Source organism: Stegostoma tigrinum, chromosome 24 (assembly GCF_030684315.1).
Source record: "Stegostoma tigrinum isolate sSteTig4 chromosome 24, sSteTig4.hap1, whole genome shotgun sequence".
NCBI classification, from domain to species: domain Eukaryota; kingdom Metazoa; phylum Chordata; class Chondrichthyes; order Orectolobiformes; family Stegostomatidae; genus Stegostoma; species Stegostoma tigrinum.
The window spans coordinates 36,947,751-36,962,243 of record NC_081377.1 but is presented as its reverse complement, the minus strand read 5'-3'; the positions used below and the strand labels follow the sequence as shown (position 1 = coordinate 36,962,243).

The 14,493-nt window shown below is 38.9% G+C and overlaps 1 protein-coding gene across 3 annotated transcripts; it reads right to left on the bottom strand.

Annotated features, from left to right (window-relative positions):
- Nucleotides 1-920: 920 nt before the first annotated feature.
- On the bottom strand, nucleotides 921-7,856 carry znf593 (zinc finger protein 593). Of its 3 annotated transcripts, XM_048558412.1 has the most exons (5): nucleotides 7,754-7,772; nucleotides 6,312-6,402; nucleotides 4,050-4,263; nucleotides 3,315-3,377; nucleotides 921-1,303 (listed from the first exon to the last, which is right to left on the bottom strand). In XM_048558412.1, the coding sequence occupies exons 3-5, from the start codon at nucleotides 4,247-4,249 to the stop codon at nucleotides 1,171-1,173; spliced, it is 396 nt and encodes a 131-aa protein (XP_048414369.1). In that variant the 5' UTR covers nucleotides 4,250-4,263; nucleotides 6,312-6,402; nucleotides 7,754-7,772; the 3' UTR covers nucleotides 921-1,170. The 3 variants fall into 3 exon arrangements, with proteins under 3 accessions (XP_048414369.1, XP_048414367.1, XP_048414368.1); XM_048558410.1 differs by lacking the exon at nucleotides 6,312-6,402 and having other exon boundaries at nucleotides 7,754-7,856; XM_048558411.2 differs by lacking the exon at nucleotides 7,754-7,772 and having other exon boundaries at nucleotides 6,312-6,551.
- Between the last annotated feature and the right edge of the window lie 6,637 nt (nucleotides 7,857-14,493).

The following is a 14,493-nucleotide window of genomic DNA, read 5'->3' as shown; positions in this document are numbered from 1 at the left end:
TTATCCCAGTTAAAAATGTCTCTTAGGGATACTCATTCAGGATATGACTAAGGCTATTTTTTAGCCAATCATATGTTGTGTTGCCATAACTTGTAAACACTCACTGCTTTCTAGGTGAAACATATTGTTGTGTCTCATCTTGAATTGGTCTAGCCATCCATCATTGCAGGGGAGCTCTTTATGACTTAGCCTCTTTGCAAGGATAATACCCCTTTCTTGTAGGATTGGACCAGTGATTGGAACATTCTGTGCTCAAGTTGCCTTAAATCAGATTGAAGAAGTTTTGCTAATGTCTAGATGAGCAACTGTTTCCCATCCTCTTCCTTGCTGAAGAGGATGTCCACCTGGTCAAATTGTTCCTGATTTTCTCCTTGTGCTTCAGAAGTGCTAAGAAACTTGATAGTGGAATCTCCCATTCCTTAGTGATATCAGTTTTTCACTTTGTATAATGTCTTTCCACTTGCTGTAATGACTTTGACCAGACATTTTATTTTCATCCCTACTTACAGGCTTTCACAGGAAGATCTTATGTCAAATGATGGGTTACCCACAATTTCATGTGTGGCCTAACCCTGCTCCAATTGGTTCATATGATCACAGGATAAACTGGTGCAAGGTCAGCTAGTCCAAAGTTACCAGTCTGGAACTTTGATTTATCATGGACATCATTTTAATGGATTTCCTACTGTACAGACAGGAATGCCTGATAATTTCAACACTACCAGAATTTCAGTTTATCAAATTTTACTCATGACAATTTCACTAAGTTTTTTCCTGGCAGTGTAATTTCAAAAAGCAACAAAGTTCTGCTTCTGTTGTCAACTGTCATCCATTTAGTCTAAATTGTAAACTATAAATAAGAAAGCATGTCTAGTCAACTTCTGGCAATTCAAAGAACAATTAAAAGTACTCCATTTAGCTTCTCTTTGGAATTTCTTTATTTCTCTAGATGGCCTATTTGGAAGGTTACAACAAATCCTATCAAATGAATAAAGTTACCAGTTTTAGATGACTTAAGAAACATGATGCTAGCATTTAAGATGGTCAGCTGAATCAATAAGATCAGAGCCACCGAGTCTTTGAGATTGAATAATTATTTAAAGCTCTGAACCATATTAGAACAGCTTTGCGTTTTTTTTGAAGAGGAGTTAATTTTTAACAAAAATCATATTATGATATTTTCATTTCTTCTTCTACTGCTTGAGTCTCAACTTTGACTTTCTTTGCTGCTTTATAGCATCCCATTCCAGCTGCTCGTTCTGCTTCTTCCTGAGTGTATGGCTCTTCACTTAATTGTTTTAGTCTAGAAAATACACAAGTCCACAAGATCAGTATGAAAATTCAACAAATGACTAAATGAACATATACTGTTGATTTTTTTTTTAAAAACAGGCCTTTTGTTCCGATTTAGATATCATGAATTAGGTAAAACTTATGCAGGCTAGCTCAATAGTTCAGCAGGTGATTCTGGTGATTAGCAGTGATAGACCTGGCTAGATCCCTGATCTTTGCTTAGGCGCTGTAACAGGCTTCAGAAAAACCTAACTTTGGAAAAGGAGAACTGGTGCAACTTTCCCGGAACTACATAGTAGACTAATTAGCGAATTTAGATTACATGGGATTCAGGGTGAACTTGCCAATTTGATATGAAATTGGCTTAAGGGCAGGAGTCAGAGTGTGATCGTGGAGGATTGTTTTTTCAGAATGGAGGTCTGTGACCAGCAGTGTTTCACAGGGACTAGTAGTGGGTCCACTTTTTTGTCATTTAAATTACTTAGATGAGCATATAGAAAGCATGGTTAGTAAATTTGCAGATGACACCAAGATTGCTAGTATAGTGAACAGTGAAGAAGATTATCTAAGATTACAATGAGATCTTGATCAATTGGGCCAATGGTCTGAAGAATGACAAATGGAGTTTAATATGCTAAATGTCAGATATTGCATGTTGGAAACAAAGACAAGATTTATACTGTTAGAAGCAGGGCTTTGGGCAGAGTTGTAGAACAGGAAGACCTAGTGATTCAGGTACATAATTCTTTGAAATTTGCATAACATATACATGGAGTGGTTATGAAGATGTTTAGCAGGCTTGCCTTTGTTGCTCAGTGCTTTCACTACAGGAGTTGGGACTTTATGGGGAGGGACAGGATGTTGGTTTGGCCTGTTCTAGAGTACTGTGTCCAGTTCTGGAGTCCCTGTTATAGGAAGGATATTAATAAACTGGAGAGGGTTCAGAAGAGATTTACCACCATGTTGCTGGGAATGGAGGGTTTGAGTTATAAGAAGAGACTGAATACACTGGAACTTCTTTCACTGGAGCAGAGGAATTTGAGAGGTGACCTTATAAAAGTTTATAAAATAGTGAGAGGTATAGATAAGGGAAGGAATTTCAAGACTAAGGGCATTTTTTTTAAGGTGAAAGGAGAAAGATTTAAAAGACGACATGAAGGGCAGATTTTTTAACACAGCATGGTTGGAGTGTGGAATGGACTTCCAGAGGAAATGCTGCATTTGGATATAGTTACAATGTTTAAAATACATTTAGATAAATACATGAATAAGAAATGTTTGAAAAGATAGTGGGTCAAGTACAGACAAATGAGCATAGTTTGGTTTGGGATTACAGTTAGTGTGAACTAGTTGGATCAAAGAGTCTATTTCAATTCTATATGACCCTATAACTGACCACTAATTAATACCTCTAAGGATCACATATTAGAAAAAGTCAAAATTTGACTGTGAATAAAGCCTCCTACAGGTCAATAACATGCCAGTACTCTTGGACAAAGTTCCTACAAGCCAGTGTTGCAGGGGTCTGTAATGTATAATTGGATCTCCCACCAAACAAAACAAAAATGTATCACATAGATCTGGGTTAGGGTACAAATTAACCAGGGCACTTACTGCTATAAGTATCCACTGTCTCTTGTTGAGAAGTGCATTTATATAGCAAATAGGTACAGAGTTATTCAGCCAGTACATGATAATCCCACGATGCCAAGGTTTACAATCCATCTTTGTGGATCAAGAATGGTCACCTGGAGTTTGATGAGTGCTAATAACCTCCTGGCACTTTTCCAGTTATAGTCACTGACTGTAATCAAAACTAAATGGAGTAACTGTATCATATCCCCATCCTACTGTTTGAAGACCGCTTAATCTCAATAATAAAGCAGTAAACTGTCTTCTCTCTGGAGCACCACTACATATATTGTAAAAATTGCCAAAAATGTCTACCATTCACTATGTTGACTTTTATAATAAAAAAAATGAGTTAGTCCTGGATTGAATTTTATAACAACTGACATTACCTTCGTTTGTGAACTTTTGTTTTAAAATGCTCTTTGAGACTTCTTTGATCAATGAAGTATCGCCTATAAGTAAAGCAAAAGACGGTCACTAAAAAAGAAAAGGACTGAAAGTCTTGTCTGGATGCTCATCAAAACATATTAATGGTTTGCTAGGGCACTGTTTATTGCCAAAATCCTAACTGCCCTTGAGATGCTGATGGCAAGTCACCTTTTCGAATGTGGCGGAGAGGCTGCTAGACCATTTACGAAGGCAGTTAAAAACCATCTATGTTGTTAATACTCTGGAGTTACATATCAAATGGTGGTTTAATAAATTGGCTCACCAGCACCTTCAACAATAATTCAGAATTAGCAAGAAATGGTGGCCTAGTCAGCAACATGCACATCCCCCAAAATAAAAAATTCTAAAAACATTTGAAAAATGACTATTTATAACCCTTTTGTAGAGAATAACAGTTGCAAATTATCAAAAGCACTTACTCAATTAATCAATATCCCACTCCTTGTGTCTTTTTGGCCTCATGCATTGCAATTTTATCGTCAACTCAAACCAGTTATGTTACCAAAAATTCCAATGTATGAGCTATGGAGAAAGAGCCGATGAAGCTCCAAAATACAAAACGTCGGTAGTGGCAAAGGTGTACAATATTCAATCAAATGCCAACAGGCAATAAGTTAGATACTCCTTCTCAGGAATATTAATTCATTCAAAAGATATCACATTTGTTCACTTACGCGCAGTGTAAGCAATAGAATTGTGCATTTCCTATGGCATCATAATCGATTTCCTGGTGCAATAATTTGTCTGCGTTTTCAGGTTTCATATCTTCATGAATTTGGTCTAAATCTTTCGTTCGCCTTTTCGTTTTCCATTGTTTTGATACACTTTTCTTTTTGTCGCTGTTGTGATTGCGTATCCTCTTCGATCGAGTCATTTCCACCAATGATCCTGAAACAAAAAATAATAGAAATACCTGTTTACACTTCAAATATTCCCAAATTTAAAATTTTTTTAAAGGTGGAATGCTATCTAAAGAGTTTGGAATATCTTTAACTGCAAATATAAGCTGCATTAATGTATTTCACCTTGCCACAGCTCGGGGGGAGGGACAGTAGAGACAATGGAGAGGTATGGAGGAAAATACGGATGAAGAAAAATTTGTAACTGTTTCTCAAATGATCATGATCAACATGTTTCAAGATTTTGGACGTGAGCAGTTTTTGCTTCCTTACGGCAGAACATTCAAAAGATAAACACATAACAATACTGATCATAACAGTACAAGAGACTACAGTAACATTTACGCAACACCGTCAGAAAAGTTAGTTTGCTTCACCACTGAGCTTAAAGCCTGGATTACTACATGAAACTATGAAATGGTTATAACATCATAAACTTTCCATGGTTTAGTTGTTTCAAGCATGAGACAGAGGGATATAAAATGAAGAAAGACAGTCTAAGCAACTAGTACTTCCTTGGATGAACACTGGGTAGTTCAGGCCATACAGCACTTGAAACTGACCGAAGGTTTTGCCTGGAGCCTTTTGACTGACTCTAATTCAAGTGATTTTACAGCAGTGTAAGCCACTGGCAAGATTTCTTTCCTATTTCTCTCCTGGCTGTTATTTATAAGGCCAAGGATCCCGCACACTCAACTGACCTTTCCACTTTTAAAGATTTGCATTTCAGAATTTCAGTTCTTTCACTCCATGTAAAATTCACCTCTTTTCTACATCCTTCTTCAAGATTTCTCAGTTAAGGTTGACTTATCCATCCAATCCCCTCATGTTCTCAGTTCCACACTTATCTATGCCCCCTATGTGTGTAGGATCTGCAAACTTTGCTATTTGCATTTATAGGAAGCAATCTGGAAAACTTCCAACAACAGCTAGCCACTATTTATTGATCTATTTAGATAACTACATATTCCGTTAAGAAAGATGGATGCACCATCTGTGGTCAACTCAGGAAGTTAAGGATGTTCTCATATTGAAAAAAAAGCGTACAACATGATGATGATGAGTGGCAGACCAGATGTTGGGCAGATTTTAAAAACCAGTAAAGTATGATTGTAAAAAAGGAATAAATTACAATATGATAGAAGGCTAGCTGCAAATATTAAAATAGATAGTGAGAATGACAAAGTATTTAATATAGAAGAGTAACTAAAGTGAGCATTGCTTCCCTGCTGAAGAATAAGCAATGGGAGACAAGGAAATGATGAAAGCACTTAACACTTAGTATGTCTGTCTTCATTGGGGAAGAGAAGAAAACTATAAAATCAAGGTAAAACAAAAGGAGAAACCTTAAAAACAATAGAGTAAGTAGGGACAAGGCAATGGGAAAATGTTCAACTAAAAGCTGACATGTTCCCTGTGCCCATTGGCTTACATCGCAGAGATATAAAAGGTGTGGCTGCAGACATAGTAGATGCAAAACTTGTGAACTTATAAGGTACAGGTCAATTTGCCTACATTAGTTAGAGAAAATATTAAAATCCATTACTGAGGAGGTAATTACATTATGATTTTAACAAAGTCCTGTTATCAGGCAGAGTCAACGTGGTTTAGTCAAAAGGAAATCACGTTGACCAACTTATTATAGTTTAGTGACAAACAACAAAATGGAATCTGTAAATGCAGCATACTTGGATTTCCAAAAGGCATTCAAATAAGATGCCACATCAAAGGTTGTGACTCAAGGTAGTTCGTGGTGTGAGGCTAATACTAGTAGTATGGATGAAGGATCATATAACTAATAGGAAGCAGGGATTAAGATAAATGGGTCATCTTAAGGTTGGCAAACTGTAACCAGCAGAATGCCACAGAGATCAATGTAGAAATCTCAACCATTAATAATCCATATCTATGACTTGGATGAAGGGACCAAACGTACAGTTATGACATTCGTGGTCAAGAGGATAAAAGGCCTATAAAACACATTTAAGGTGGTTAAACAAGCAACGTAGCCAGGAAGCTGCTTGCCAAGTTACTTACCTGCTCTCTCTTCTGGTATCTGATGCCAGTATCTGAAGCTACTGTTATGTAGGGATGGCACAAATGTACAGCAGCATAGTTAGGGGGAACACTAAGTGTGTAGACAGAAATTTGGCAAATGGTGTACAAAGTAGAAAAATATGAACTTTTCTAATTTGGCTGCATTAGAAATTAGATTTCATAATTGAATCCCTACAGTGTGGAAACAGGCCCTTCAGCCCAACAAGTCCACACCAAACCCCAGTACATCCCACCCAGACCCATCCCCCATAACCCACCGAACCTACAGATCCCTTAATGCTAGGGGCAACTTAGCATGGCTAATCCACCTAGCCTCCACATCTTTAGACTGTGGGAGGAAACTGGAGACCTGGAGGAAACCCATGCAGACACAGGGAGAATGTGCAAACTCCACATTGACAGTTGCTTAAGGGTGGAATTGAACCCAGGTTCCTGGTGCTGTGAGGTAGCCGTGCTAACCACTGAGCCACCATGCCATTTGTAATTTCCATTCCCATCCTTCTGCTCACCTCAGGGGAGGGGAGTAGTTCAGAAGGTGGGTCCTTCGTGGTAACCTCAGCTACACCATAAATTGAACTCATGCTGTTGGTGTCACCCCACATTGCAAAACAGCTGTCAAGCCAACAGCTAACCAACCCCTTCATACAGTTGTATAGGTCATTGACAAGACTACATCTGAAGTAAACAACAGAGTTTTGGTCTCCTTCCTTAAATAAGTAAGGAACTGCATTAGAGGTAAATCAGAAAAGATTCACTCAATTGATTAGTGGGACAAAGGGGCTAGCTTATTTTTTAAAAAGTTGAGCAAGTTGAACCTATATCCATTGGCGTTTAATAGCATGAGGTAACCTTACTGAAAAAAAATCCTGAGGTTATTTGACAGGAATAGATACTGCAAAGATACTGGGCGAAACTAGAACTAAGTAAGGGATGCGGTTTAAAAATCAGAAATACTTAAGACTTTTTTCCCTCCAGAGGGTTGTTCATCTCTGGAATTCACATCCGAAGAGAGGAGTAGAGGCTGAGTTGAGTAGCTGCTTGATCGATTAGGGTCAGGGCTGTGGGCAGACAAGTAACTGGAGGCCATGACCTCATCATCCATAATTTAAATGATTACAGAGCAGGCTCGTGGCACCGAATAGCCTATTGCTGCTCCTAATTCTTGTGTTCTTGGCTGCTAGCTACCAGAATTTAAACTTTTAAAATACAGACCATCGGTTAACTATGACAATCATTGTCCGGATCTCTGAAATCTAAAAAGCAAAGATACGGGGGCGGGGAGTGAAAATCAGCAACGTGCCACGTCCCACAGTCGAAGTAACCTTGAAGGTTGTTAACAACAAAGGAAGACACAGGGAATACGATGCCCAATACCCCTGATTCTCCCCACCACGCCAATTTTATCCCGTCCTAGGCCTCACCCTGAATACCACCGTCTCTCCAACCGGAATTGAGAGGAATTAGTTCCGGGATCATCTGTTAACGTACGAGAACTTCAAAAGGTTGGTGTGGATCACGTGATCCCCCTCCAGATGTTGCAATTTCATTGAATCGGGAGTCGCAGAGTCATGAAAGCGAACAGGCTCCAACGTCAAATTGGTTCTTTATTCAGGGAGAGAAATAAACCCTATCGATTGCTATTCGGCGTACGTTTCAAATACTTTAATTCGTGAATCTTTAGCTTCAAGGAACTGCTTCCTCTGCAAAGCTAATATTTGCATTTATATATTTTTCTACTGTTCCGAGATGTTACTTACACACCTCTGGAACAGGTAAGACTTCAATGTAGGTCTCCAGATCCATAGTTAGAGACACCAGCGCTGCATTACAGGAGCCCTCAAAATTTATTTTTATTACAGTGCTTCATACGTCACTGGACCTCCCAAAGCACTTTGTAGCCACTGGGCATGAGGAAATAAGGCGACAACCATTCTTAGAAACTTTTCTTCTCTACTTCAAAACCCAAAAAAGCCCACAATGACTTTGGATTAACATCTCATCTAAAATATGGCATCTCTAACAGAGAAGTTTACCCAAACTGCACAGGCTTGGCAGCTTGTATCTTTGTGCGCAGTCCTTTGTGTGACTGAAATACAATTGGCTGCCACAGAGAAGTGTGTTCCTAATTGAGCCAAAAAATTGAACCTTAAAAAATAATCAAAGATTTTACAAGTTATTTTTAACCAAAAACAAAAGTTGAAAACAGATGCAATTGGAACTGCATGCATTTTGGAGGCCACTCATATCGATGGAAAAGGTGACCTTTGATTTATTTCTACCAAATAAAGTTTGCATTAATTGTATTTACAATGTTTCCTCTCTCTAGCACCATTAGTAAGTACTGTGAACGGAATGTTACTTCCGTTTACAAATGCGTTTGTCAATCCTTTTCATTAAAGCACTGATGATGCAGTTTGATCGGGGCAGCTCCGGTCTCAGATTTTATCAGTGTCTCAGTGGTTTATTAACACTTCAAAGTGACAACTCGTGAAAAAGCAAATGCCTTAATGTTGCTGTTGTAGCTTGTCATATCAGAGAAAGTTTTAAAAACTAAAACGTTCGGCTTATTTCATTTTAAACAAAAATGTTGCATTGACAACATTCTAGTTTCAGAATGTGGTAAAATTAAATAACACAAATGAATATAACAGTTAAACCGATACAATGATAGAACAAATAATTTTCAATGATTATTGGACAACTCGATGGCATCAACCTTGGTTCAGTGGGAGCATTTCTTTACTTAAATCCCGGTACAAAAACTTCAGCATAAAATGTAGGCTGGCAATTCAGTGCAATACTGTAGAAGTGATGGTGTGTTGGAAATGCTGTACTTCTGAGGAGTTGCTAGCCTGGCATTGTAATCCTGTCTGTGAATGCAAAAAGATTACAACTGCACCATTCACGTACAGATTGCTGAATATGTCTGTTGTCTGTGCGCTTCCTATATTACAATGGTGGTTACATTTTAGAAGTGCTTGAAAGTCTTTTGAGAAATAGTGAGGTTGTTACAGGTACTAAATTAATAAAAGTTCTTTTCTTTTGAAAGTCTCTGTTAGTTCTTTCCTAAATCTCTCTGTATGCTGAGATGCATGTCATTAAGATCCAATGTTTTTTTCACTGTAGGCTTTGCAGTTGTATTTCTTTAATTTTGCCGTCACATACTCTTGTGGCCTTTCAGTCCCATTATTACTATTTCGTGAAGGCCATTCAAATGTTAGGCAACGACCAATTCCAACAGAAGACAAATTATCTCCGCTTGCCATTCAATGGTCTTAATTTTGCTACATCCCTTCCTATTAATAACCTGGGAGTTACCATTGAGCACAAACTTAACTGGACTAACTGTACAGTTTCTCTGGTGACAAAAGCAAGTCAGAGGATGGAAATTCTGAGGCAAGTAACTCACTCTCTGAATCCCCAAAGTGTTTCCATCATCCATGAAGCACACCCTATGCAGGATTGGATGGAATGCTCTCCACTTGTCTGGATGTGTGCAGCTCCAGTATGCTCAACTCTGAAATGAAAAAGCAGCCCAATTGATTGAAAACCCACACCCTTCTTCAACATTCAGCACCTCCACCATGGACACACAACAGTAACAGAATGTACCATCTACTGCTGCAAAGTGCCAAGGCTCCATCAACTGCACCTTTCAAACCTGCAACTACTACCATTTAGAAGACCAAGGGGTGCAGATTCATGGGAACATCATCACCTGCAGGTTTACCTCCAAGTTACAAAAGATTCTGACTTGGAAATATATCACTGTTGCAGCCTCCTGGCTGCTGAAATACAGATAGATTGCTAACTTGACCAACCAGCAATGGATAACAACGTGTAGAGTTGGATGAACACAGCAGGCCAAGCAGCATCAGAGGAGCAGGAAAGCTGACGTTTTGGGCCTCGACCCTTCATTTCTGAAGAAGGGCAGAGGCCCGAAACGTCTGCTTTCCTGCTCCTCTGATGCTACCTGGCCTGCTGTGTTCATCCAGCCCCACACTTTGTTATCTCAGAGTCTCGAGCATCTGCAGTTCCTATTATCTTTCAAACAGCAAGGGATACTGGGTACATCTGAAATCACAAAACCCACACACCAGACACAGTGTAAACAAAACAGCCAGGTGCTAATGATATTAGCATAATGTAAAAGACAACAGTTTATTCTACACAGACACCCCGACATCTTATCCACTGATCAAAGGACAACCTAGACAGAAAGGCCTGGGTCCTGCTACACAAATAAACTGACAGTAGCATACCATCGAAATGATTGACTCATGTTTAAAACTCTTAAGTATATCTCCAAGATTGGCCAGAACTATAGAAAGTTGTAGGAAACCATGTGTAAAAACAAAATTCACCTGCAAATGAGTGTTTTGGACCCCTGTCTTGGAATCACGCTTGGAATCGTCTGAGGTCTTCTGAGGAGACCAGCATGGCAAAAGGCAGAGACCAGCTGATCATCCAGAGAGAGGGAGGGAGAAAGCAGTCTCACAGATCCAGAAAAAGAACCACAGTGACAGCAACTGTGCAAATTTACAAGAGGCTTGGGAAGTATTGGAACTGTAAGTGGCCAAATAGGATTCGGGATAGTATTTTTAGTATTGAAGATTATTGTAATTTTTTTCCTTATAACATGGGACTGCTTTGTATTGGTACCAACTTGTGTTCATATTCATTTGAACGCATTGATATTGTGGGATACCTGGGCGAATTTATTCATTCATAATGTTCTGGTTGGAGTTGACTGCAACTTGTTTAAAGAGGAACCAGACAATATCACTATTCCTCAACCAAATGTCAGTCAAAATCCTGGATTTCCCGCCCTAAAACACAATAGGTGTCCCTTCACCCCAAAGACTGCAGCAGTTCAAGAAGGCAGCTTCATCACTTTTTAATATTTCACTTGCTAATTATTATTATGGAAAATCATTGTTACATTTTGTTCAAAGCTGATACATCCAACCTGAGATGTAGTGCCCAGAACTGAATGCAGTTCCTCCAGATTTGATCAAACCAGATATTGTGTAGCTGCAACACAACTTTCACACCCCTCTGTTCTGGTTCAATTGATATAAAAGGTCACATTCTGATAGGCCTTCTGATAATTTTACGAACAAAGACCCCTCCAAGTGTCTTTGGACCTCCACTCTGTCTACCTATTCACACACTTTCAGCACAGGAGAGTTTTTTTCATTCAATCAAGTGGATGAGGGTGTCACTCGCAGAGCCAGTGTTTATTGGCCATCTCTATTGCTCTAGAAAAGATAGTGTTGATTTGCCTTCTTGAACCACTACAATTTATGGTTCCTGTTTATTCCTGTTACAATATCATTCTGACCATATAATTGTGACAACAGTACCAATTGGTGAACAAATGCTTTTTCTTATTTGGCAGTAGGGTGTCAAAATGTGCTAAATAATGAAAATGTATTGTGTCATACCTTTTTTTATTCTTTCACAGAATGTGGGTGTCACTAACTAGGCCAGCATTTATTTCCTGTCCCCAGAGGATGGTTAAGATTCAATCACATTGCTGTGAGTCTGAAGTAATATGTAGCGCAGACCAGGTGAGTTCGGCTTTCACTAAACAACTTTAGTAAACCAGATGGGTTTTTCCTGGCAATCTACAATGGTTTCATGGCCATTGTTAGACTCATAATTCCAGATTTTTTGTGATTATTGAATTCAAATTCCACCATTTGCCATGGTAGGATTAGAACCTGAGTCCCCAGATTAATCCTGTGAATTAATGTAGTGTTAATACTACTGGACCATTGTCACTCTTGACCAGCCATAATGCTTTGGTTTAGCCAGTGAGCATTACACTCCAACAGGCCTATCCCAAGGTACCAATCGTATCATTGACTGTGTGCTCCCTTGAATTCTTTGCAAATTATCCAAAAATAAAACTGTAAAGTGGTACATATTGTTGAGCTCAATCATGAGATTTTGTGGATTTTGTAAAGAAAATAATACAAATGTACTTAATGCTGTCAAACTGATATATTAATATATGGGTGATAATGGGAACTGCAGATGCTGGAGAATCCAAGATAATAAAACGTGAGGCTGGATGAACACAGCAGGCCCAGCAGCATGTCCAGCAGCATCAGCTTTTGTGCTCCTGAGATGCTGCTGGGCCTGCTGTGTTCATCCAGCCTCACATTTTATTAATATATGGGCTTACATTCAATCGGTCAATAATAGCAGCAATTCCATAGTGGCATATTTTGAAAGCCTCAGGAGAAAAGAAGATTCTCCAATGACTAAATTAAGCCTGGAAACATTTAATGTCACTAATCATCCATCATTTAACTTATGCCAAAGGGCTTAAAATTATTCCTTCTTCAATTCAAGATGCAAATTAGATTCTGTACAGGAGGTAAAATAGCTACCCTTTTTATACAACAAATATGACCTGAAACTTATACTCATGAGGAAATTCAGCCATTTCTGAAATTTTCTCAGATCTGGTGAAGGCTAAAAAGATGAGGGGAAATATCAGTGACCAGAATAAAATAATTCAGCCATGTGTCTAATGGCCAAATCATCATGATATCCTCTGATGGTTTCATTGGTAATACATGGCTGAGTGCTTCTTAGTGATTTACTTAAACAAAGATTTCCAGAAGCAATGGCTGGGCTGCACAGTGATGATCGATTTAGGAGAGGGATTGGGCAGAATGTTCTTGTTCTTGTTGGTGTGTAACGTACAGGTAGGAAGGGCATTTAATGAGCCAGGCTAGTGGCATATCCAATCCATTTCATTGGAATAAAGCCGAGGGCAGGAAGGTTCATTGTTGATGTATGCCCTCTGATACCATTGAGACCTTTAGGTGGCCATTCTAATCAGAGGACTATCCATGGCCTCGTCAATGCCTGATTCCCATGAGATTTGGTGAGCCTTCCCTGGAAGCTGCAGCGCAGGACTCTTCCTGGCTTTCCAGTCTGCCAATAAGATCTATACTACCTCAGTAAGATTCTGCCTATTGCATTTTACAGCTGGCTGCATTCTTGATGGACTAAGATTGCTGATTATCTACAATTGATGTCATTGGAAAGTGTATGTTAGGTGTGGAAAGAATTGAATAATCCCAATTGTATGTTCAAGTGCCAACAATGACTATACATTCAGGAAGAGAGTGGCAACAAAAATGGCAAGCTATACGGAATGCCAAGTTGCTGATTATAATGGGTTAACCCACTATGATGATGTTTCATCTTTCAATAATGCTTCAATTTAAAAGTGTGTTTGCAAAATATTTGACAGATAAACTGAAGCCAATGAAAATTGATTCTGGATATTCATTTCTGTCTTTATGAATTTTATTAATATTGTAATCTGTCCTCTGCAGTTGTGTTTTTCGATATTTTAATGTCTTTTATCATTATTCTTTAAATCCCTTTGCATTAATTTTATCCCAAATTGTATGCAAGTTATAAATTTAAATATGGAGAGGTTACTAGTAGGCATGCTAACAGAGGCCAGATTCAGTAACAATCAGGACAAAAAAATATAAATTAATAGACAGAATGTCAGAAACTCTGTCTCCACGATAACAATGCACTAGTAACTGTATGCAAATATTTTAGACATAGGACAGAATTTCCTCTTTCCTGGAAATGACGAGGAGGGCAGAAAAACTAGAGAGAAACTCATTCCCCTCTCACCACTTCTGCAAGTAAATGCTGAACAAGAAAGTCCTTAGGCAACTTTCTTGACTTGGCAGTAATTAAAGCCCTTAAGTAGTCAACTATTGGACGCTTAAGGGCCTGAACACACAACCTCCTGCCTCCCCAGAGGCAAAGATGGAAGATAAAGTGGGCGCCATATCATTGCCTTTGACCCTCTGACACTTCTCCCCCTAGGACCGTCACCCCTCGACACAAAGGGAAAAAAGAGTTCCTTGTTCACAACTGATCTCATTTGGAGTTAGCCTCAACAGGTAGCCTTCAAGACACAAAAGATGGCTGGCTTTAATTGCCCAAAAGCCTCTAGCAACTGGTATTACCTGTGCAGGTTTAATGGATTAGCCGTGTTAAATTGCCTGTATTCCACTTTCCTGTCCAGTCCCTATATTTCTGATTCTATGAGGACCAAACATCTATGTATCCCAGTTTAAATGCATTGAAGCCTTCTGGGATAGAATTCAAT

What these genes read in the sequence shown, in the direction of transcription:
- znf593 (XM_048558410.1), bottom strand. Translation starts at nt 7,808, where the DNA reads ATGATCCCGGAACTAATTCCTCTCAATTCCGGTTGGAGAGACGGTGGT. An exon ending in GAGAGACGGTGGTATTCAGG is followed by an intron (nt 4,264 to 7,753) that starts GTGAGGCCTAGG and finishes TTTTTGTTTCAG; the next exon opens with GATCATTGGTGGAAATGACT. An exon ending in ACAAAAGTTCACAAACGAAG is followed by an intron (nt 1,304 to 3,314) that starts GTAATGTCAGTT and finishes TGTATTTTCTAG; the next exon opens with ACTAAAACAATTAAGTGAAG.